This window comes from Psammomys obesus, unplaced genomic scaffold (genome assembly GCF_907164565.1).
Source record: "Psammomys obesus unplaced genomic scaffold, mPsaObe1.curated_primary_1811, whole genome shotgun sequence".
Classification (NCBI taxonomy): domain Eukaryota; kingdom Metazoa; phylum Chordata; class Mammalia; order Rodentia; family Muridae; genus Psammomys; species Psammomys obesus.
The window spans coordinates 1,106,315-1,131,510 of NW_026590701.1; the positions used below are offsets into that span (position 1 = coordinate 1,106,315).

Consider the following 25,196-nt stretch of genomic DNA (forward strand, 5'->3'; position numbering starts at 1 on the left):
TTGAAAACGCTCATAAAGCAACAAGGGCAATGACTGGTCACTTACAAGCAGGAGGCCGTGGCTGGTTGCGTGTGTCTGCTTGCTTACCCAATGAAAAGCAGTATTGGGTATGGACTGAAGAACTTGTTAACGATGTTTCTGAACCTTCCGTAGCTCTGTATCAACAGCAGATACGATGAAAAACGCTGGGTCAGGTGTCACCTAAGCCAATATCATCTTGCCACCTTCCGAACCCTGCCCTGAAGAGCTCAGGATGAGGATTGCCTGTATCCCTGTCTCACTGCTACCTTCATATCTCCACAGAACAGGCTGCTCTCTCCACGCTTTGTTATGCTCTCTTCATGCCTCCTTTCAACATGGAAAATGAGAGCAATTTTGCTTTTATGCTAAAATTCTTGTAAAAACCTGGATACTATTCATCTATTTTTACAGAAGAAAGCCAATATTTTAAAGTATTTATATAAAACCCAAACTGTGTACACAGTCTGTTTTTATCATCAGTGCTGATATTCAACACAGTCTTATTTTTCAAACTGTAAAATTATATATGAGTGATGTGCTTTAATTACCAGACATTACCAAATTTTTGTTTTGATACTAGAATGCTCTAGGAAGCTATGATAAGCAAACTCATTGCAGGAAGGCATCTTCTAAGCATTTCCACAAAGACATTCACACATGGATCTCTGATGGAAGGCAGATCCCAGAGAACATGAAGAAAAGAGCATGGAAGCCATTTTCTATGGACTAAGTTTTATTTCTTGAATATAATAAGTTGCTAAAACTAAATCCCGCTATCTAATTCAATCCTGTTTCTTTGTTTTGGCGTGGTTTTAGAAACGTGTGAAACTCTATCTGTACTAGATCAGGTTAGCTTTGCCAATCTTACTCAGCGTGATGATGACAGCGTTAGAGCTGTGGCCAGGGATGGAGCTCGGTGGTGGAGCAGCTGCTTAGCACATGCAAGGCTTTACGGCCGATCCCCACACAGCAGGGATGACAGTAACTACTCCTACACAAACCTAACTGTGGTTATAAATAATAACTACTGTCGTATTAATAACAATCATTATTATTATTGCAGTGCTGAGCTCTGAACCCAAGAATTTTTCCTGCTAATCAGCACTATAGCACCGAGCCCAGCTCTAATACTGGATTATTGATGAACAAATTCCAAATGTTTTATTCCTAATAATTGTTTCATGATAGCCACAGTCACATGAGGATTTAAACAACCAGTTCAATTAAAAAGAAAATTAATAAATTATGTGGAGAGGCCAATCAAAACTACTTAATCCAATGAACCAGTTGTTTGATATACAACTTAAGTTTAAAAAATCTGTTTTATATATAATATTTTTATTGTAAAAATCTGTTTTCACATATAATATTTTATCCTATTTCTCTAATAATCTCTAGAAAATACTACTCAATAAGCCCTTTTAAAATTATCTACTACATTAAGTTGCAAAAGCATCCAAAATAAGCCAAGCCACATCAAACGCAGAAAATTTTACACACCCATGGTTACCTCAAAATATATGCCAACACCGCACCTCTGGCTGGAGCACAAGTTATTTACTGGTTATCATGGTATACAGGTATATTAACATACATCAACTCTGAATATGGCTTTAAAATGTATTCCAGGCCATTTGTTGTCATTGTTACACATTTAAATATGAATCAACCTTCAACAATTAGTGCAAGGATTCCTACAAGAAATGATTCTTTAAAAAAAAAAAAAGGTATTACTGTCCCCACATATTCTGATGTCATAGCTAGAAACTGGCAAGCTATGGGCTAAACCACGGGGACACATATGAGCCTATATATATATATATATATATATATATATATATATATATATATACACATATACTGTCAAAATACAGAAGAGATGCCAATGAGTTGTAGCAAAGTCAAACAGAAAGTCTCAATCACACAGGAAAACGTACTGAACAGACTTCTACTGCCAACTTTGTGACTCGCTTTGGTTCTTCTCCTTCTTTTCTTTGATTACCGCTACATTTATATGCACACAGACATACATGAATGTATAAATATAGTTGCTGAGCCCATTTAGTATTGCATATATATATATATATATATATATATATATATATATACACACACACACATATGATCTCAGGACTGACCACTTAGTCTTGGATAAGCTAGGGTCTCATCCCGGGGGAAGACTAATTCTCCCTCTCTCAGCAGTCATTAATACAGCAGACAGCTGATTGTAAGGCACCGTGTCACAATAGATTTATCTGTGACGCAGCTCCTGTAGCTAAGGCTCAGAGAAAACTGTGGAAGTGGGGAGGGATTTAAGAGCCAGACATCTTGGAAATATACTGTGAGATTGTGTCTCCTAGAAATGACAGTCTAGCTACACATATTCCCACAACAATATGGCTGCCCAAATAAGACCCAAATAATGACATCAATCCACATGTTAAGATGGAAGGGAGAAACTGATGGGGTCCCACCCATATACAAAGAGCTACAGGCAACTGATCATTAATCACTTCATTGTGTCACTGAATTTCTTTCTACAGTCTCTCAGGTTCTTTTTATCAAAATAAGGGGATGAAAGTATGGCTTCTAACTCCTGAGGTGATCTGATAGACTAAGATCAGAAAGAAGGAGAAGAGGACCTCCCCTATCAGTAGACTTGGGGAGGGGCATGCATGAGGAAGGGGGAGGAAGGGTGGGGTCGGGAGGGGAGGAGGGAGGGGCTTATGGGGGAATTCAAAATGAATAAAGTGTAATTAATAGTAAAAAAAAAAATAAAAATAAATAAAAAATATGACTTCTGTAGAAAATAGAACCCAAAACTCTCTTTACATCCCTTTCTGGCCCAGGTTCCAGCATTTAGTGGCACAGTGCAGACTCAGAGCGCATGGGAAAAGCTGTAGCCAATCAGTATTCACAGTCACATTAGTTTTCACAGGGAGAGGTCACCACATGTTTACTAAGGCACGGCTAAGACTTATGCACAGTATCTGGAAAGCAGTTTCGGAAAATTAAAGCCATAGCACAATTTCAATCATATAAAGCAGTCAGAGGTGACTCTTTGCTATGCTCATGAAATATTGTTACCTGTAGTGTGCTGAAACTATATATTACGCTTTGCAAGAGGTTATAGGGCTAACAAAAGCATATTAAAGACTTCCAGTCCTACAGAACAGAGCACAGAAACTTGAAAGTCCTAAATAAGTGATACCAAACAGCATAATAGAATACCACAGGGTACCATGACTGACACATTACATTACCAGGAGGAACCAGGAGATTTCTTAAAGCAAGTTGCATGTGGTAAAATATATGTGTGCCTTGAAGTTTTGCCAAGGAAGGAAAAGCAAATAACAAGTATATAATGTCCCGGGGTCCTAGTCTATCAGTGTCACATTTTTACAAGACTCTGTGGTTTTTTTCAGTGATCAAACAGATTTAAAAGATTTCAGTGAAAAAAAATGTGTGTGTGCACGCATGCACATATGTCTGTGTGTGCTGGCCATACTTTTTGAGCCCACGACCCAGTATAGACATAATTCCCTCATGTCAATGGGAACAAAGAAAAATGAAAGACAGAAATATTAGTAGACTATGAAGAGTGAAGAGCACATAGGCTGTGATACTACTAATAAGCAGTGTCAAGAAGCCTGAGCCATCTCAGGAGAATTTAACTCTAGCTACTAATTGCTAAATATTTTCTACAGAACTTGGATTCAGGATTAGGAAGTAAGTAATCACCCTGGCCGGAATCACTGAATGGATAGTAGATAGATAGATAGATAGATAGATATACAGACAGACAGATAGGTAGATAGAGTAGAAACCTGAGCTCTAGAGGGTTTTACAGCACAGGTCACATGGCTTGTTAAATTTCATGAAAAGCTGTCATGTCATTATTCACTGATTTCTTATTTATTTCTCTAGAAAATATGAACTGTCCAAGGTGGATAACTTTAAAGGAATTATCAGAAAAGACAGAAATCTGTTGACCAGACTTCCGCTTACACATGGGTACTCATAGGCTTTGTGAGACTGGCATTTTTAACTCCTTTCTCTACATCTGAAAGTGAGCCTATGGGACAAGAACAAGGGCTCATCTGAGGACCTCTTTCTTGTGCCTGCTCCACACCACAGTTTTCCCTTTGATTTCACACTATCCACATCTTTCTCCCACAAGTTTTCCTATGTTTTCTTTTTCTTCTTCTAATTTTATGAGTTGCACCTGCTCACACCTGCCTAAATATAATACTTCGAATATAATACTTCATCAGTGTTATTCAAGTCCGGAAACAGAAATCTTTTTTTTTTTTTAAGATTTATTTATTATGTACACAGTGTTCTTCTTGTAGGCCAGAAGAGGACACCAGATCTCATTATAGATGGGTGTGAGCCACTATGTGGTTGCTAGGAATTGAACTCAGGACCTCTGGAAGAGCAACCAGTGCTCTTAACCTCTGAGCCATCTCTCCAGCCCACAGAAATCTTCATTGCTATTCAATTCTAAAACAAGATTCAGTGTTCTTCCATCTACAAATCAGTGTTCTTAGATGTTAAAATGAACTAGAGGAGGCAGACCACACTTTCAATTAGCTCATGCTCTCTAATCCACAGGCAGGCACATAAGGGAATAAATTATAGGTGAACAATAAAGAAACAGAAGAATGTAAGTGTGCCTCACAGAAATGGCTGATGATCCAGGAAGAAGAAAATTTTACACAGGAGTGGGACAACTGAAGTGGGTATGGAAAGCTGAACAGGAACACAGCAAACCCACCAGGTGTAGGGAGCCCAGGAAACAATTCCCAAATCACAGAAATTTGGCATGAACTAGACTAGAGAAGCCTTAGAAAACCCATGTTTGCTCTGACCCCCATTCCTTGCTTTGTCCCAATGACTCTTAGTGGCAGGCATCTTTCCCTATATCCTAGGTTAAAGCTGAGAAGAATCCAGAAGAATCTGAAAACTAAGGCCTGTCCCTCATCCTTCTACAGGTCCTTCCATCTAGTCACGTCCTTACATGCTGTCCAGTCTTCACTGAGCCTGTAAATGAGTATAAAGTCTTCTGTGTGGCTTTAGGTCTTCTTCATTGAAGGCTTCCAGGGTCACTTAAAAGTTGATTAAATTAAAGTGTTCTAGTGTTCTCTTGCTAGCTTCTGCTACAGGGATGTCAGCCACGGAGCTTGTCTGGTGATGAAAAGGTGTGCATGCGTGTGGTTGGGTGTGCAGTGCACATGCATGCTCTCGTGTTCCGACAAAGAGGGCGTTCCAGTGTAAGGTGACGCACATGAAAACATACATACATAGATTGTGTGTGTATTTCATATTGCTAGAGGAATGGGGAGAGAGAGCACACTGAGTTCATGCTCATGCTTGTGCTCAAGTTTCTAGAAATGCCTCCTACCGCTCCAGATACACAATCTTCATTTTCAGCAAAAGGAAAAAAACAAAAACAAATCTAGAAGGCAAAAATACAACACAAGAACAAACCCATGGGTAGGATAATCCAGTAAGTCCCGTGCTTCTATCACAAATTTCCGTCTTAGTCATGCTTCTTCGTGTTTCGCTTCCAAAAGAGGTCCACAGTGTCACTGGCCACAAGCTTGCCTTGCTCTGACTTGAGCCATGCAGACACCACACCAGTTCTGAGCCACTGCACTGTGAAGATGAGGTCAGCTCTTCCCTGTAAATAACTGAGAAGCACACCTTGACGGTCACACATTCTCTGTGATAATTCTTCAGAGTAAGCTTTCCTTCAGGGTTTGGGGTCGAAGGGAATGCTGGGTGCTAAATCACACCAGATTCTCTAGGCAATCGGGCCAATGAAGCCCACAGTAACACATAGAAAAACACCAAAACAAAACAAAACAAAACAAAAAACCCTAGCAATGCCACAGAATATTTCTATGTTAAATTGAAATTCCAAGCATCAGAGTCTACACATGTAGACATAAACACTTTTGAGAGGATGAGCCTGGGGAACTGGGACAATGTGTACATTGCTTGTCCAATCATGAAATCAAGTCAAATCAAAGATTGGTCTATAAAAGACTTCCTCTCCAAAACAGTAACCTCACATACACATAGAAAAGGATAGTAGCATGCCACTAAAAAGGCTACCTGGAGGTATACCTGAGGAAAACGATTACATAATATTTTATGTGCATGGTCTACTAAGACCAGGCATATGTTACTCAAACAAACAGCAATGCATGCTGGCAGCTCAGCCTTGGGATGCGTTTCCATTTGATGCCACAAGCAACTTTAGATTGAGGCAGAGGGAACTAGACATCAGAGTGAGTCTCTCAGTCTTCCAAAGATGACAGGGCAGGAACAAGAGCCAAGTAAGTGCCAGGTTTCATTTTTAAACTTACTTGCCCATCTTTAAGGAACTTCTACTCAAAATGTGACAAGAACTCAGTGTCAGCCCTGAAACCATTGCCTATGTAAAACAAACAAACAAACAAACAAACAGCAACAATAACACAAGGGGCGTCCTAGGTTAAGTGGAGAGAAAAAAAAATAATATTCATCTTGCAAGGTTTCCGAGGAATGGGAACGTGTACCTTGCCTCATGCATGAATGTCACCTGCTAGACGCAAATGCATGTCAGCACACACCAGAACGCCAGGGCGGGAACTGCAAAGGCTTCCCTGCTGCACAGACTAAGGAGACACATCATCAGACAATCTTAGAAGCCCTCACCTCTCCTGAAACCAAAGTCAGTTAGGGGAACAACTACCATATCCATGATTTAACTTTATCCAGGAGGCTAACCTGCACCTATTACCTTACATGGTTACTTTAAGTGAGTATGCCAAGCACCACTGTTTACCTATGACTGCCTCATTTGAATAAGGACATGTTTAAATAGAGCCCTGCAGGCTTCTCTTCTCAGAAATGGCTGGAGCTTAATTTGCAAAAGATGCCTGAAAGGATGGAATGGGGATTTTGAAAATGTTTCTCTTATGTGTGTGAGTGTCCTGTCTCCCTGTATGTCCTGCCTAGGAGACATTGGTTTCCCTGGGCCTAGAGCTACAGATGGATGCAAGCTGCCTGGTGGGTGCTGGGAACTGACCTGGGCTCTCTACAAAAGCAACCAGTGCTCCTCAGTGATGAAGCTTCTCTTGAGCCCCCGGTGAAGCACAGTTTTATAACGATAGAAAGCCCTTTCCCCAGGGTCCCCCTCGGTTTTAATCAGCAGTTGTCTTGCATGTTTTCCAATTGCTCCTCTGCAGACACTAAGGCTGCCATATAGTTTACATATTCAGCATCATTCGCTGCCACACACACAGGCAAATTATCATTTAAAATCTGGAGTGTTTGAATTGAAATAAAACTTAGGTGTACAATGGCAAATGTTCCTGGATTAATTGAGTTGCAGGAGACATACTCCAAAAATTGACTGAAGTCCATGATATTAGAAAGACAGAAAATTTATCTAGTTTTAGTAAATGTCAAATCAGCAGCTATTGCTTTTAAGATTAATAAAAGATGTAATGGTTTCTAGATAGCCTCTAAATAGAGATTACTATGAATGGAGAAGTGATTTACCAACAGTCACCACAATGAGATTTCTTTAAAGGTTACAATCATCAGTTATTTAGCTGAAACACTGCCGAGAACGCCTGGTCATTTCGTGAATAATGCATAATGTTCATTGTAGATTTGATCTGTACTATAACAATACATATATTTCTAAAATAATAGCAAAAACTATCTGTTGCCTTCCAATTGCTTAACATATCATTTCCATGAAGTAATTGACTCACGACATATTATACACTGTCACCTGAGTGTTCTCTTTGCAAGCATAACTTGTAATAATCTGTATACAATGGGCATCACACAACAAACTCATCAACCTTTATAGACTGCTAAGAAAAGACGTGATGAATGCAGGGCAGAGTGAAAGACCTTTTGGAAGCAGCAAATTAAAATTATTAAAATTCTACACAGTTGTGTGAGACAAATTTAAATTTCAGCTTTGAAATTTAATTATTAGCATGATCAACTCATCACATTAAAAAATGTTGCCTACATAGTGTGAGCACTTTTCATATAAATTTTAAAATGCCTTTAGGTTTATTCAAGAGGCTGTTTGGAGAGGCTCAAAGTATAATGTCTGTCTGTTTTATTGTTGGATTATGAACCGCACTTCACACAGTGCCGCGGGCTATTTATATGAGCTTGTTTATCCATATGAACTTCTTCAAGGGCACAACACAGAAGACCTTAATAAATTAAAATGAATTTCTTTTGATGTTGTTGTTTCATGACTGTTTGATCAGAAGGAGTAGCAGTTTTGCATTAAAGAACTAGAATAAAGTAATAAGCAGTACACATATTCTATAGCAGGGCCAGCTTGTAGGAAGTGCCTGTGCATCCGAGAGACACTGGAGGGCCAGGGTAGAAAGGATGGAGTCACTGAGCTCGAACCTTCAGTTCTAGCCTATGCAGTTTACTATTAATGAACATGTTTCAATTTCTATGCTCTCCCATCATGCACAGTTATGCTCTATGCATTAACTAAGAAGATTTGTTGTCTCCTTCCAGGCTCCTCAACTTCCTCCCAACCTCCCTGTCTTCGTCAGGGATACCTCATACCCTTGCATAGACTGTGACACCCATGGGAGATGTGACCATGCTCTTATCTTCTTACCCATCTTAATCGTAACAGGAAATTATGGAGCTGAGCTGACTGAAAGCCACACAGTGAAAAATCAATTAGTAGTTATAGTCTACGCCTGACAAAATTCTCACCTGGAATGTTTGACAGTGATGACACAAAATGAACATAGTTTATAGTAATGATATGTGACAGCTCATCTGACAGGAAGTCAAGAACATAGATTCTGGTCTTAGATCTGCTAAGAATTCATGGTAAACTCATCTCTTGACTCTGTAAAGTAAGTCAATATTGCTATATGATCTAAAGGTTTGCATCTGAAAAAGACCATCATTCCAAACATAAGTTGTTTCATGATACAGGAACAGAATGAACAGGCAATAGAGCTGCCATACTTATCAAGAAAGCCTTTTCACTTTAAACTCTTAAAAAATGGAAGTAAATGATAATTATCCTAAACAAATAGGTATACATCCAGTCCATCAGTGTATATCAAATTAAATAATATATTTTTACACTGTATGGTTTCTGACTCACTAAACTTATCTGTTTTTTTATACTGTTCTAAGGAAACATGAAAATAATCATGCCTAAACTTGAGTAAACAATTTATCAAAAATACATTTACTTGAATTATCTGCAAACCTTCTGTGAGATTTCAGGGTTACTCTGGAGTCTAGAATACGCATTGGTGTGCCACCAAGTTGAAATCACATCCTTAAAGGCAGAACAGCCAACAGGAATATGTGTTCATTTTTTTTTTTTTCATGTTGACATCCTAGCCATGAGAGGTACCTTCGGTGTGTGTTCTCAAGCGTTAGAGCAGGGCTGAAGAGACTCTAAAGCCAAAATTATTCACTCTAAGTTTGTTTATAGGAAATTTTGTCAGCTCTGCTCTAGAGGAAAATAACATGGAGTCTAAATTTAATCTCTCCCCTCTTAAGCGAAACACAATTTTTGTTTGTTTTTTTTTTTTTTTTTCATTTATTTTCATCACATTTTTCCTCCCCTGAACTCATCCCAGGCTCTTACCACTTCCCTGCCCATCCAACTTCAAAACAAAACAAAACAGAGAATAAAAACAGACAAACAAACAAGCAATAAGAAAAAACATCACACAAAAACAGAAAGTCCATTTTGTGCTGGCTAGTCATTCCTGGGCATGGGGTTGAGGTACTCAGTCTTACTCTATTTGAGGAAATTCATTTTTCTTTTCCTAGCTTGTAACAAATGCAAACAGCTTCTTGATTAGGAGCGGGACTCTGTGTCAACCTTCCTTTCTTCTAAGGGCACAATTCTTAAGTACAGATGGAGTCTGCCTCCCTATAAGATATGCAAAATATCTTAAAGAAAAGAGCCATGTCTATTACGAAATGCACTTATTTTTCACGTGTTCCCTGTGTACATCATCTGAATATAAGTTTATATGTTATCCTCAATAACTGCATACAGGTATGCAACAAATCTTTCTCATTGTGGCATCATGTTAGCACCTGAATATTAGAAAGCTTCTCAGTTCACAATTAGGGATTTTCAAACTAAGTGATCCACATATATGTCAACAAAACTCTAAGCAAGCAGAGAGAAATTGTCATAGTCACATCGGACCCTTCAGTTTGATCAGAATCCAAACAAAAGGTTACAGCACCTCACCTGTACTCTTTCCAACAAGTTTCCAAACATAGCCAAAGCTACAAGGACTTTTCCAGAGGTAGCTGAGAATATAAAATCACCTAAAGAGTATCTCAAATGTGCTTGGCAGCATATGCCTTTAATCCCGGCACTTGGTAGGCAGAGGTAAGCTGATCTCCATGAGTCTGAAGGCAGCCTGGTCTACACAGTGAGTTCCAGGCCAGCCAGGTCTATACAGTAAGACCCTGTCTCTCCCTGAGCCCCCCACACAAGAAACGGAGCAAGAAAAGACTCATCGGTGAAGATGACCTGAGTTTGGTTCTCAGCTCACTGGGCAATTTACAACTATCTGTAAATTCCAGCTCCAGGGAGATCCAATACCTCTTGCTACCCATGCTCATGCAGACACATATACTTAACATGATAAAAAAATAAATCTAGAGTAAAAGAAAGAACTTAATTTGCCTTTTGCCCACAGAAGAGATTATCTGCACCTCCCTAAACAGTCTGTGATGCCTGCAAAGGTTCCATCTGTAAGGTTAGGACATGAGGTATCAGGATTGTAGGACATCCACCACGAATAACATAGCACTAAGAAAGGGAAATCAGTGGCCAATATCACATATACACCAATTAATTCATGCATATTAGAACCCCTCGATATTTAGGGGTTTCAAAGAACAAGAAAATTCTAAAATTTAAGCATCACAGGGACAGAACTACTATTTACAAATAATTTTAAGAGTAACTATGTCAAGGATTTGAAAAACAAAAACATGTTTATATTCATAACATTCAGCCAATTTGTCCATAGAGATACATGAAAAATTAATAGATGGATTGATTTTCAAGGTCAATAAAGTTATTAATTTAAAACTACCTTTCTGGTTGGACCTTGCTCTCCTCTTATGTTTATTTACTTAACACAAAACACATTAGCTGTACCTATTAGCCAACATCCCCATTGCCAATTGTCAAGAGGGTGGATGTATTTGTATAATAAATTAGAACATACATGTAAATTATTTCATCCTAACTCCTACAAAATCTTCTATCATGTAAAAGAATGCTTAGGCGGACAGACTTTTTGAAAATAAAATAGAAATAGAAGAGATTTATTTCACCTTCACATGGTGTCTTTCTCATGCAGAGTTCAGATTTCCACATTTGTATCCCTTTAAAGGATTTGATATGCAGGAAAAGAAGAAAGGATGATGGTGAACATTTCATTTCAGAGACACTGACAGACCACCATAATGCAGACAAAGCAGTGGCCTAAAACCTACCTTTTACTGAGGTGTTTGGTGGAGGGCCTTCCATCCTCAAGTTCCATGGAGGGTCTCCTTGATTGGCAAAGTCCCTCATCTTGAGATAGCTAATTGTAAGTCGGATGATGGATGCCTTGTCCAGCTGGCTAGTGATGGCTGCAGGAAGAGGCAACAACTTGGCCAATTCATAGAACTCAAAATTTTCTTTTCCCCGGCGGGAGCGAGCAGCATCTCTGGATTTCTCCTTTCTCAGTGCTTGTAAGCTGAAAGCAAAGAGGAAGGAAAGGGCTGTTTAGAATACGTGATTGTGATTTTTTAACTTCTACCACCTTTCTACCCAAAATATATCAAAAGTAAACTCTGGATTCAAAAGCTACAGTTAGATGGATTTCAAAGAACATCTATGGTGACCTCTCGTCCCAAACACACTTATGACTAATGAAATTGTGTTTTGTTTGTTTCAATGCTGGGCTCTTCTAGCTGTCAAGGCAGTGAGATACAGCCCTTGTTCCTAAGACATGAGGCAGAAAAGTGAGGCATAATGTTATAGCCATAAGCAGTTTAAGGCTCAGCTGGTGTGGTTGTGCTACTATACCAATTCTCAACTTGAAGATTTGTTTCATTTAACTTTCATTGGCATTGGGATCTTTAACCACAAAAGGAAACAGTTTGGAATTTTTGCTTCAATTATCATCTTGGAGAGCAAATGTGAACAGGAGCATAAGTCATTTTGGCAGAATCAACAAAGATAATGCTCTGGTGTTCTTAGCCCTCTACAAGGATCTTCAGCCTTTCAGTCACATGACAGAAACATCACACTGAAAATCTGGATTTTAAAGGTGTTGATGGGCAGTTGATAAGAGAATTATAAGAGAATGCCGGGATTTCATATAAACGGGCCTGCATTAGCATAGGGTAGTGTCTCTGAGAGACTAGAAAGTGCACTGCCCAAAAAGCCAGATTTCATGACAGCGTGAGTTTTATGTTGAAAGACAAGCTCTGTCTGGGTTGTTAAAATTTATAGACATTATAGACATATTACTTCACAGAGGAGGCAACAGGTTGGATCCAGAATTTCCTTTAACTATTCATGTGCATTTCTGTTTGAAGTGTGCTCACATTACTGAGAGCAGAATCTGGCACAACTGAAGCCGTCTGTGAGAGTCTGGTGGGAGAGCCGTCTCCTCTGAGTCACTTTCACGGCTTTGTATCTGATGGGCAATGCATTCAAACTCAGACCCCAGTGATAACTAACTGGGTTATATTTACAGCACCAAGGAACTAATAAAATAACTGTTGACTATTTGTGTTACTGAATGGAGTCATTTTAAATGCTTAAATCCATATCCCGGAGTCCTGTAAAATCAAAAGAGCAGCAAGGAAGGAAGGAAGTGCAGAGAAAGAGATCAAAATGGTTTCAGTAGTTTGGCTCCATTCTCCATAAATAAAAAATGGAGAATAATCTGCCAAACCACACTATAGCAGCCATGGATTGTTCACAGAGGAAAAGCCCATTCTCTTCATATATCCCAAAGATCTTATAGAATATCTGCATAACTTAAGAAATGCCATGATACTTGCTAGGTAAATAGCACAAGAAGCATATTTGCTCACTTTCTTGGTAAGTAAGAAAATAAATATCATATTTAATATTTAATATTGGCCAATAATGCTATCGTTTTGAGTCATTTGAGTAATAAAGACTTGTCCTGCAACATGATTCAGGTGATAACTTCAGGCGGAAACGTAACTAACTTACAAGGAAAAGATGTGCTATGTCACATACTTCCCAATGGCTTCATCATTCATTAGAATCTACAAATATTTAATAATGGCTTGTTGAAAACTATGTACGTTACAGATGTCTTAACATTGAACACAGTGTTGCTGTCTCCAGGATCCATGCTAAGATCTTAGGCCAGAGGATCTTAGGTTTTTCTTTGTATAACACAACTAATTCATCTGCTGACAGCTAAGTGGCCTATGCTAAAACCATCATAGATTTCAGCGCAGGTCTTTTTTTCTTTTTCTTTTTCTTTCTTTTTTTTTTTTTTTTCACAACACGTGAACAGAGGATGGTGCAGGGACTGGAGTTTCGTGCTGTTCTTTCCTTGTGTTCTTGTAACTAAATACTATCCTGGTGGGTTAAACCAACATTTTCTTGGTGCAGTAAGTGCCTATGATGGAGTTCCAGAGCAGGGATTTCTAGGGCCATTAAGGTTGAGGAAGGGACTTTCAGTGTGAGAATCAGAGGAACTGGAGGCCAACAGCATGCTGCCATTTCCAGATAAAAAAAAGAATCCAAATTTCCTTAAGAAAATTTCAAGAATTAATAACCAATTAAAGCTTTTGTTTAACTGTGCATGCCAATAAAGCATGTTATAGTCAATCATGGACCAGTGACTCACTTTACAGCTGGGCAGTAACTGGGGAGGCCAATTTCAAAGGTAGTTTTACATGGATGTTATGTGCAATTTTCCTTGTCACCCAAATGATCATAAATGAATTCATTCATTATCTAATTAATATTCCTAATATTTACACTAGAAATTTCTCCATGTAACTAAAGCAAAGTGGATGATTAAGCAATTATTCTGAAATTGATATTAATGAATAGACTTGTCAATAAACCAAAGGAAAAAAATTAATCCTCATGAGGGCTAGGGATGCGAGGAGAGGGAGACATGAGTCGGGAAAGGCTGGTGGAAGGGCACTAAGTTAACGTTGTCTAGGAATCAAGAATACAGCAGCAAGAGTGCTCATGTACAATGCGGGGAGAATAGACAACAACAGAGCAACACACACACACACACACACACACACACACACACACACACACATCCCAAAGCACAAAACAAAAGAAGGCACTGCCAAAGTTTCCACCACACAAAAATGATGGTTTTAAAAAGATAAAACGTTTAATCTGATTTAAACGTTACACAATACCTACACGTGTTGAATATTCTATATGGTACCTATAAATACATATGACTTTAATATTTTGTATATGTTAAAATAAAAATAGGCAAATATTAAAACATGGTATAACTAAAACAGTAAAAAAAATCATCAGACACTGCAAGAATGTAGAGACCAACAGTAGCTTTCAAAAGTTTCTAAGGACACAACCCTTTCCCCTCACGGAAGGAGACACTTCACTTGCTTTTCCATGCTATCGCTGAGCAATGCTCTTAAAAGGCACACACACAGAGACAGAGACACCCTTACAAGCACCCCCCCATTCTCTTTGCTACTTTCTTACCTCCGCTTCCCTCAGCTCTAAGACACAATATGCCCCTCTTCTGAAGTCATGGTCTTGGCCATTATCTTAATAATAAAGGATTTCCATGACCCTCACATCACATCACTATGCAGGCACCATAGTTCAGAAGACTTTCAGAATGAGAGCACTGTGTCTATAATAAGTAGTAATTGGTTTTGAGGGCAACAGCAATAAGATACAGTCAAAGGATTATAAGGGCTGTTGAGACTCTGGTATAATAGATGAAACTAAAGATCTTACAACAATAACACAGCTTGCAGATTAATTTTTTTGCTCGGTTTTATGAAGTAGAGCCTAGCTATAATCAGTTCTCAAATTGAATTAAGGACCATGTTAAAACCTAAAATAAACTTTGTTTCTGTGTATTTTGTTTTAGACAAAACATTCTGGCTGCATTTCTCAAGTTCAAAAGTAGCGTAGGTTGGGTGTGTGTGAGGAAGATACCACGGTGCCAGTCTCTGCCATCAAAAACATGACAAGGCTTCAGACCCACAATTGTTTGCTTCCTGGATACAAACCTCCCAAGGCTCTACTGTGCTCAGTTTAGATTCTGGATAGAAGAAACAGAAAGCCTATTAATCCTCAGTGAAGACTGACAATATCAACTCCTTTTGGTGACTGCAACAAAAATTATCATCACCAACAGATAACATCAACAAATTAGTTCAAAAGACACCATTTTTCTCTTTATATATATTTTCCCACCATGTAGCATATGTAAAGTTGTGTTTCTGTGTTAATTTTTCAAGAGATAAGTGAGTGATTTTCAGATTGTCAAATGGGTCCAATACCCTTTTATTGATGATACTGTTTTCTTTTCTGTATAATATTTATTATTCTTATGGCCTATCCATCACATGCCACAGGTATACATAGATATTCCCATCCATGTGCGCACATGTATAATTAATTAGGTAAGCTTGAACTTTTGTAAAAATAATTCTTAATAGGAGAATAGGTAGCCATTTTCAGTACACTAAAACAAGGTATTCAGCTGCAGGAAAAGTAATTTTGTTCATATATGAAAAATGAACATGTGACGACTATGAAGAAAATAGACAACTCCAGAAGATCAAAAGTACCTATGGAAAAACCTTAAATGGTGATAGTAATTTTAGTAATTTTAAGTCACAAAGATCACATAGGTTTTCATAGAAGGAAAACTGTCTTTTAAAATATCTTCCAAAGCTCACAAATCTGAACAGGCAGGGGAAGTCAAATCCTCCAGGACCATGGAGAGCTCACACAACCAGCCATGACTCTGCCTCTCAGCCTCCTCAATGGGAGCCAGGTCAAAATGAGAGATTGTGTTTAATGCAGAAACTGGGGAAATGGAAGTAACAAAACACGTGAAGAAAGGGCACTGTCAGTACCCCAACGCATGCAACTGTCTATGAGCATAAATCGCTTACTGGGCTGTTTGCTCATTGCAAGGAAAGATGCAACTTCAAATTGATTACTTGTTAAATTAAAAAGAAATGATATCTTTTGAGGATGATCAACATTAGACTTGCAAAATTGATTCCTTTTGGCTTTAAAGTCATTCTAATGGTTAAAATTATTACTGAACTCATGCAACTGTAGGAGACAACAACAATAACAAGAATGAAGTGAATGTAACAGTTACAGAAGAGCAATAGGAACATGTTCAGCCAGTGCTGTCTAGGTCTGTAGTGACCTCTTCAGAGACATGCTTTTGCAAACTCCTTCATAATGTAGATGTGTTTACTGCCTTTGCCATTGCCATTGCCACTACAATGATACCCTGTAAACGGAAACCTTACCATGAAGCCTCAGTTCGAACACCTTCTGGAAAGTTTTACACTCTAAAATCTAGTCTTTCTGAAAGAACATGGCAGTTTTTGCTTATCCCACTGTAGGGGAGGAAAAGAGGGGTAGAAACAACTTTACATTTTGCCTTTTTAAGATACTTCTAAGAAGCCAGACAGAGAAGATTTTATGGATTTTCCTACTTGTTTTTGCTTAGGAGAACCCAGCACTATAGACTCCTACTATTTATCAATTAATCTGGCATGCAGCCTCAAAGGGAGAAGGTAGACCTGTATTAAAAATGCAGCCATCAAAAATTCATCAAAGGCTTCAGCATTTTAACTCATGAACCTTTGAACACCTGCACACTTGTCAGATCTCCGGTCATAGTTAATGGTGAAATCCACAGTCACTCTAGTACCGAGGCTTGCCTTGACATGAGCTGAATGAGAAGGCCGTTCAGGAGAAGTCCACAAAAAAAATTCTATAAGCATGCTGGCCCTGCCTTCATCACTATTAGTGAAACAGCCCTCCCCAAACTGACACCACATAGAATTCGAAGTCCATCAAATCAGTTTACTACAGAATAAACTCTTCCAGGTGTATTTTTAGAATAAGTGTAAATACACCATAGTATAACTGAGAAATGGATAAACAAGTATTACCTGGCTGATATACGAACAACAAAGCTCACAAATGGAAGTATTTTAAAGTTCTTCAAGAGAAGGCAATCACTTCGGAAGTCTTCATTTAGTGCATGAAGCAAGCAGGATAGTATATACTAGAGGTTCAAACTGGAACTTTCGAGTTCAAGGTAAGAACTCTGCTGCTTAACTAATGCAGTGCTCATAGCTGTCATCATTAATTTATGTTAGAGTCTGTAAACATCAGGAGTATAATAGGCCAATTTCACAACTAAATATAGATGCACATTTTGCCCTTATATAAATGGCAGATTGCCACTGTAGATCATCGACGCAGCAACGCATCAGTAAAGATGCACTGTTCAGTGGTCTGATGTGCGCACAATATATAAAACCAGTTGTAATGGTTGTTTGGAAGCAAAGTGTAACAGCAGCAAAATTGCATTTGTTCCACAAACTCAGGATATATTAAGCTTGGCGGACAAAGACTGTTTGATGTGCTAAATCAGTTTGACCTTCATTCTTGCTTTATTTTTCTCATTTAACATGTGAAATGACCATTATTTTTCCACATGTAAGAAAATATGAAACCGATTGCTTTTAAACAGTGTCAAAAAAAATCTGTTACTGCTAACATTTGAAAAAGTATCAAAACCAAAAAGCATGCTTACGGTTTTTAAGCTAAGACATATTCTGATGGGATAATCGTGACCCTTCTGACTTGTGGTAAAGCAGATCAAAAGAGTAATTAAAGCCATTCATCTGAATGCTTTCCCTCATCTTCAGAAAACGTCTGTGTATGTTTGAACTTAATAATTAAATTAAATGGTTTTAGCCAATGAGAGCTTTTCATTCTTAACACTTTAAATAAGAGGATCTCATTCTGGAATGAGTCATTAGAACAGTAATAAAGAAAGCTGAGCATTCTGCCCAGCCCTTTTCAACCAGCTCACCTTGGTTCAAATCACCCTTGAATGAATCACAGCAAGACCAACTATTCATCATGTGCTTCGTTGTATGCCCAAAGTCTTGTGAATCACAGTGTTTTGTTCTTCAGTTGTTTTTTTTTTTTTTTTCTCCTACAACTTCAACATACACAACTGGCAGCTCTATACTAATGGGGGAAAACTGCAGCTTTATCAAGTAATTTCTCTCCACCCAATAAATAGTACTTTACCTTGGGGCAGCTTGTATATTTCACACCTTAAATTTCTATTTACCAAATCAGCTAATCACTTCACAATTGAACTCAGAACAAAAAAAAAATTATCAATTAAAGTGGTTGAAACTCCCGCAAATTATCATTTAGGGATGAAGTAATTGCTTTCATCAGGGCAGAAAAGCCCGCCAGAACAGAAATGTCACTTTAGATTAGTGTCCTCACTCCTGAAGCTATGGATGGCACCGCTGATAGAAGACTAAATGCCAAGACCAATCAATTGCTTTTGTGGCTCTGCTCTGAGCTGCTGTAAAAGGGGCCATTTTCTAGGATCTACTCTTCATTATAGTAAATGCTATCTCCTTGGTAACATAATTCCATTTCTCATAAATTCTGTCTGCGAGCATTGTCCTAACAATGGATGTTTGTGGAAAAGAATGCTGTTGGTTTAATGCACAGAATTAAGTGTGAATGGCTGTCAAAGTGCTATAGTTTACTAGTTCTTAAACATAAATTGAAGTCCTACATTAAAAAGAATTCTTGGGAGAAATGAATGTCCTGAACAAGGGGAAGATACTGTACATAAGGCTCTGTGCTCTGTTCTAGGATTTCGACCATTCAAGTATTTATCTGTTCTGTACATTAAACTGGTTGGCACACAGTAGTGGTTGAGAAACACTTAACTTGCTTCCCCAGCAGTGTGGTTTGCAAATGCAAAACCTCAGAAGCAAATATGAACTCATTAGGTCAGTACATGTACTTTGTGAATAGCCCAAACTGCATTTAAAAAAAGAAAAAAAGAAAAGAAAAAGAAAGGTGTTCTTTGAAGTGGGCACTTCCTGGAAAGCACACAGATCTTAACTGATATTCCCCCCCCCCTGAAGTTTTGAGGACCTGGATTATAGGCTCAATTAAAAGAAAATCAAAGGAGCTAATAGAGTGAGAAGGTGGCAGTTCCCTCTACTCCTCTTCTGTGGTCTGAAGTTTAGACAGGGATTCAGGATAGTGGGTCTGTGCCCGACGTGGGATAAAGGCTTTCTCCTCCTGGTGAGCATACATGTGTCACTTCCATTACCTGTAACAGGAGGTGTGAGCACCCTGAGAGGACGCCACCGCCAAATATTTGGAAGGGGCTGAGGATCTCTGTGAGAGGCCAGTGCAAGGCTAAGGTGGGCACCTCTGGCTGAAGGGCCTTCCCTGGCTCCCCAACAGGCTGCTGGAATCTCTAGCTCTCCAACAATGCCAACAGGGCATGCAGGGCAGGGCATGCATCACCTCTGCTTCTTAAAAGTACCCATACTACCAGAGAACAGCATGGAACTTAATGCAGTAATAAACACTAACAGGTTTCAATTGCTACGGTATCACACCCACTTTCAAAGTGTTTGAAAAAGATGTCTTCATGGTTACAGTTTTCAGCAGGGAGAAGAAGCCAGTGTCTGAGAATGAGCCATAATCTACTCTTCACCCATCCAACACTGACTCAGAGTTGCTTTTGATCATGGACCATGTCATTTGTGCTGCAGGTGAGGTGGGGCAGGATTATGAATTTTTCTCCAACTTTTCATACCTCTCCCTAAAACTGGGGAGTAAATTTGGCTCGGGGAGGAAGTTCTCTGGATGCTGGACTTCTTGTGCTCCAAGTGGGGGAAACCTGGATAAACCAGGAGAGCTGAGGCCTACATCATGATTCAAAGTGGAGAGGGCAAGCGGCTTGCATAAGGCAACCCTTGGCAATGATCACCAGCCCATCGTCGCCACCTGAGCACCACTGTGCCTCTCAGGGGGAGATGTCATGATCCATTCTCTCTATTGAATTCTATGACACTGATAAAACCAGATTTAATTACAATCACCTGTATAAATTCCATGATAACTGTTATAAAAACTTGGTTCTTTGATGAACTATTGAATAAAACACCCATTTTTTTCAGGCTTCTGGTTGTGTTATTAATTGCTTCAAATCACAAACTCAATTGCTTTGGAATTCAAATTCAAAATGACCCTTTACATAGGGAAAATTCACTTTTTCTTTCAATTTTCTTCATGTGTGATTTCAAACACTTTTGAAAGCACAACTAAGTGAAAGCGCTTTTGAAAACTTTCAAGCTTGATATGACACATATGGAAAGCGGCAAGCATGCTTTGACAAGTCTGAAGATATTTAAGTGTGAAAATGAAAGTTATGATCACGTGACCACCCACACAGGCCATGCCTTACTAGCATCAAGTAATACATCTGTAGAGTTTAACTATGCGCATTCCTTTGGGAAAGAGACACAGGTGAGGAAAACGGTCACCTTTTCTCTAAGCACTACTCTCAATAAGTAGAACAGCCCGAAGGGACTGGATACACTGTTTCTCACTTACCTTGGGGTTTGGGGGGATTGTGTGTGTGAGTGTCATACAGATGTGTGCATGTGTGGACACTCATAGGTAGAGGCCAGTGATAAACATTGGTGTCTTCCTCCATCACTTCCCACTTTTTTTTTTGAAACAGGATCTTTCACTAAAACCAAAGCTCATTGCTTTGGCTAGGTGGCATGGCCAACAAGCACCAGGGAGATTGATGTTTCCTCTTCCCTGGCACAGGGTACAGCCATAAGCCCTTGTGACACATTTAAGTGGATACTGGGGACCCAAACTCAGGTCCTCATGATTGCATGGCAAGCACTTTTCCAAAGGGGTCTAAAAGCAGTGCATGGTTGCCAGGATTAGAAACTAATTTTCAGGGAATACTTTATATATATTGAACATATATATGGTTTTTTTTAAAAGTTTACCCAATTTAAAACTCACTTCATAAAAATTGTTAAGAAAAAGTAAACAATGATTTGAACAAAACATTTCTAAAAGAATATTCACTACATAATGGGAAATAAACTTTAGAAATAGAGCATGGATTATTCCAGCGACATCAAATGCCGACACTGAAAAAGCCCTCAAAGGCTTGGTAAATGTATCTAAAAGAACTTATGTAGATAATCATAAAACTGAAGCCATATATCTACATGTGAATAAGCAGACAGAAAAAGATAACTCCAAGTCTAGATAAACTTCCACCAGCCAAATATTAAGACTGCTTATTCCTACACGTTAAGATCAGGTGTGCAAAGCAAAATATGTGCTGAAATTCATTCAATAAATATCTTTTGCACAGTTATTTATTTTGTTTAGGTGCATTACTATCAGAGAACAGCACGGAACTTAGTGCAGTAATAAACACAACAGGTTATACCCAGTGTCAAAGTATTTGGAAAAATCACTTCATGGTTACAGTTGTCAGCAGGGAGGAGGAAGCCAGCATCTGACATGTGCGTGTGGTGGATGGAAGACAGCTTATGCAGCCCCCATGAGGGTCCCCAATACTCAGCTCCGGCTGGCAGGCTTGCCAGTGCGACTTTTACCTGCTGAGACACTTCAACGGTCCTCAATAAACCTACTTTTTTATATATAATTAAAAAAATAAAAACACAGTGTATTAAATTCAAAGATGAGAAGGGGGTATTCCGGGATGCTTACTGAATGGTTTATCGGATAGTGCCATCAAACGCTATCCTGCCACTGTTTGCAAAGCCTAAAAGTTGTTTTGAGAAAATGATTGGCTTGGTCACTCTGTAAAACAGAACTGAAATAGAAAAAAGAAAAAACCTGGAAGTGGCCTGCGCTCCTTTTGAAGTTAAACCAAAAGGGTCTCAACCAGACAACAGAATCCTTGGTTCCTCTGTTCTTCCATGGCTCTTCAAAGCAGGGTAGCCTGTGAGATGACTCAGTGGTAAAGGCGCTTGCTGCCAACCCTGACAACCTGAGCCAATCCCCTGATCCACGTGGTAAAGGAGAGAAACAACTCCTAAAACGTGTCCTCTGACCTCTACTCAAGCTCCGGGCCCTGGCCTGCACTATACACCTATAATGCAGATGAAAGGAATTATGAGAAATACTAAACAAAGCTTTGCCCAGGCCATAGTCTGCAAGCTACTGCCGGTGGAGAGAATGTATTTCCGCTCAGTGAGTCCAAGTGTCACTGCCCAAGAGCACAGAGTCTCAGCCAGGAAGAAGACACAGTATGAACAGTTAATCACAGAATACCGGACAGCACAGGCTCAGGAAAATACACGCTCAGACCCTGACTCAGGTCAAGGTACAGCGGGGTATGAGAACACTGAGCAAATCATTATAATCAGGATAGTTTACTGGTTTTTTAATGGACCACTTCTCACTTCAGTGGTTTGGACTCCTGCAGGCACGGTGGCTTCATAGTATTGAATGGGTGCCTGCAACCTCAATGTTTTCACACACTAAGGTAGCATGGACACATATGGGTAGAAGAGACATAAGTACTTTATACAGAAAGCAACATGGGAAATGCCTGCTTGCTTCTAAGCATCCACTGATCATCCCAGAACCACATCCAGCACAAAATCCACACTTTCTGAACATTCCCAAAAATGTCCAGTCATCTCATGGAAGTCTGACTAGGGGCCTACAACTATTTAGAGCCAAATGTGGCTATGTAATCGGGTGGCAAATGTCAATCATAATGTGTAAGTCTATACAATAAGGATATAATAATTAGGCGTGTTTCCTGATTTTATGGACTTGCAAGTTGTTTAGGGAAATCAAAGGGTTCTGTGACACAAGTGTATATAAAATGGAAATGTTCTATTCCGTTATCCATTAAGAGTCAGAAATAAAGTTTTACTTTTACTGAGCAATCGCTGTAATTTTAATAGGAGCACAGGCCCGAACTGATAGAGTCCTCAGCTGCAGGAGAGAACATGGTGCTTTGTTAGATATTATGACGAGACTGCATAACTGAATGGAGCTGTGAAAGATGCCGACTGTCTCAGCGTGTCCTGCTGTGGTTTGAACGTAAGCCCCTAGACTTAAACGTTTGAACACTTGGTCTCCAGCTGGCCCTACTGTATGTGGAAACTTCTGGAGGCACAGCCCTGTGGAGGTAAGTCTCTGAGGGCTGACCTCTGGTTTTATAGGAAAAAAGGAGATGGCTTCCTCCTCACTTTCCGCTTCTTGTCTGGGGATATGATGTGATCATCCAACTTCTGTCCCTGCCACCTTCACAACAGAAGGTATCCCTCAAACAATAAAACCAGAAGCTAAAATGAACCCTTCTCTTCTTAAGTTGCTTCTGTCTGTGTCTTTGGTCCCAGAAGGGAAAGTTATAACTAACATGGGACCTCATCACAAAGCCTCCACAGCAACTGTGGCTGGAATGACGCTCAGAGGTAAGGTAGTTCCCTGGGATGTCAGAGGTCATGGGTTCAGCCTTCAACACCCTAGTAAGGGAATCTCTCAGACACCATACAGTTAGTTGAAATACCTCAAGTACACATGGTGTGCTTGAGCGTGAGCATCCTGGCAGGGTAGTACACAGATCCTCGACTAAGCTGGTTGGAGTTGCCTTTTACAGACACTTTAAAAAAACCTTTTACTAACTCCCCATGCCCTCTTCTGAGTTTTCCTTGGCTTTGTCTGGAATGAGATAAACACGCAAAAAGGGATTCCACTGTATGAAACTCTCCATTTGAGTTATGGGCCAACAAAGGATCACTTAGTCTTTATTCTTTTGAAAGACAGGAGTGTTATAAAATTTAAAAAAACCTAGTAACCAAATGTAAATAGATCCATACTTATCACCGTGCACAAAACTAAACTCCAAGTGGATCAAAGACCTCAATAAAAAACCAGACATACTAAACTAAAGAAAAAGTGGGGAAGAGCCTTGAACTCATTGGCACAGGAGACAACTTCCTGAACAGAACACCAACAGCACAGGCTCTAAGATCAACAATCAATAAACTGAAAAGCTTCTGTAAAGCAAATGATACTAGTCAGAACAAAGCAACAGCCTACAGATTGGGAAAGGATCTTCACCAACCCTGTAGTGGCTAATAACCAGAATATATAAAGAACTTAAGAAGTTAAACACCAACAAACTAAGTACTCCAATTAAAAAATGGGCTACAGAGCTAAACACAGAATTCTCAATAGAGGAATAGTGAACGGCAGAGAAACACTTAAAGAAATGCTCAGTGTTCTTAGTCATCAGGGAAATACAAATCAAAACAACCCTGAGATTTCACCTTACACCCATCAGAATGGCTAAGATCAAAAACTCAAATGACCACATATGCTGGAGAGAATGTGGAGAAAGGGGAACCCTCCTCCATTGCTGGTTGGACTGTAAACTTGTACAACCACTTTGGAAATCAATCTGGTGCTTTCTCAGAAATTTAGGAATAGTGCTACCTCAATATCCAGCTATACCACTCCTAGGCATATATCCAAAAGATGCTCAAGTATACAAGGACATTTGCTCAACCATGTTTGCAGCAGATCTCTTCATAATAGCTAGAAGCTGGAAACAACTTAGATTTCCCTCAGTGGAGAAATGGATACAGAAATTGTGGTACATTTACACAATGGAATACTACTGAGCTATTAAAAACAAGGAAATAATGACATTTGCAGGCAAATGGTGTGAACTAGAAAAGATCATCTTGAGTGAGGTAACCCAGAAGCAGAGATACCCATGGTATATACTCTCTTACAAGTAGATATTAGCCACATAATACAGGGTAAACACACTAAAATCTATATGCCTAAAGAAGCTAAACAACAAGGAAGACCCCATGGAAGATGCTCAATCCTCATTCAGAAGGACAAATGAGATAGACATTGGAAGCAGGAGAAGTCAGGGAACAGAACAGGAGCCTACCACAGAGGGCCTCTGAAAGACTCTACTGATTGAGGTATGGAAGCAGAGGCT

At 39.3% G+C, this 25,196-nt stretch overlaps 1 protein-coding gene across 5 annotated transcripts in view; it reads right to left on the reverse strand.

Moving 5' to 3' along the window:
- The window catches only part of Npas3 (neuronal PAS domain protein 3), an 847,307-nt gene that overhangs the window by 558,374 nt on the left and 263,737 nt on the right, over nt 1-25,196 (reverse strand). For all 5 annotated transcript variants that reach the window (XM_055608600.1, XM_055608601.1, XM_055608599.1 and 2 more), the window contains one exon: nt 11,569-11,813. In XM_055608600.1, the coding sequence (XP_055464575.1) occupies nt 11,569-11,813 (245 nt within the window). The remainder of the gene's footprint in view (nt 1-11,568; nt 11,814-25,196) is intronic.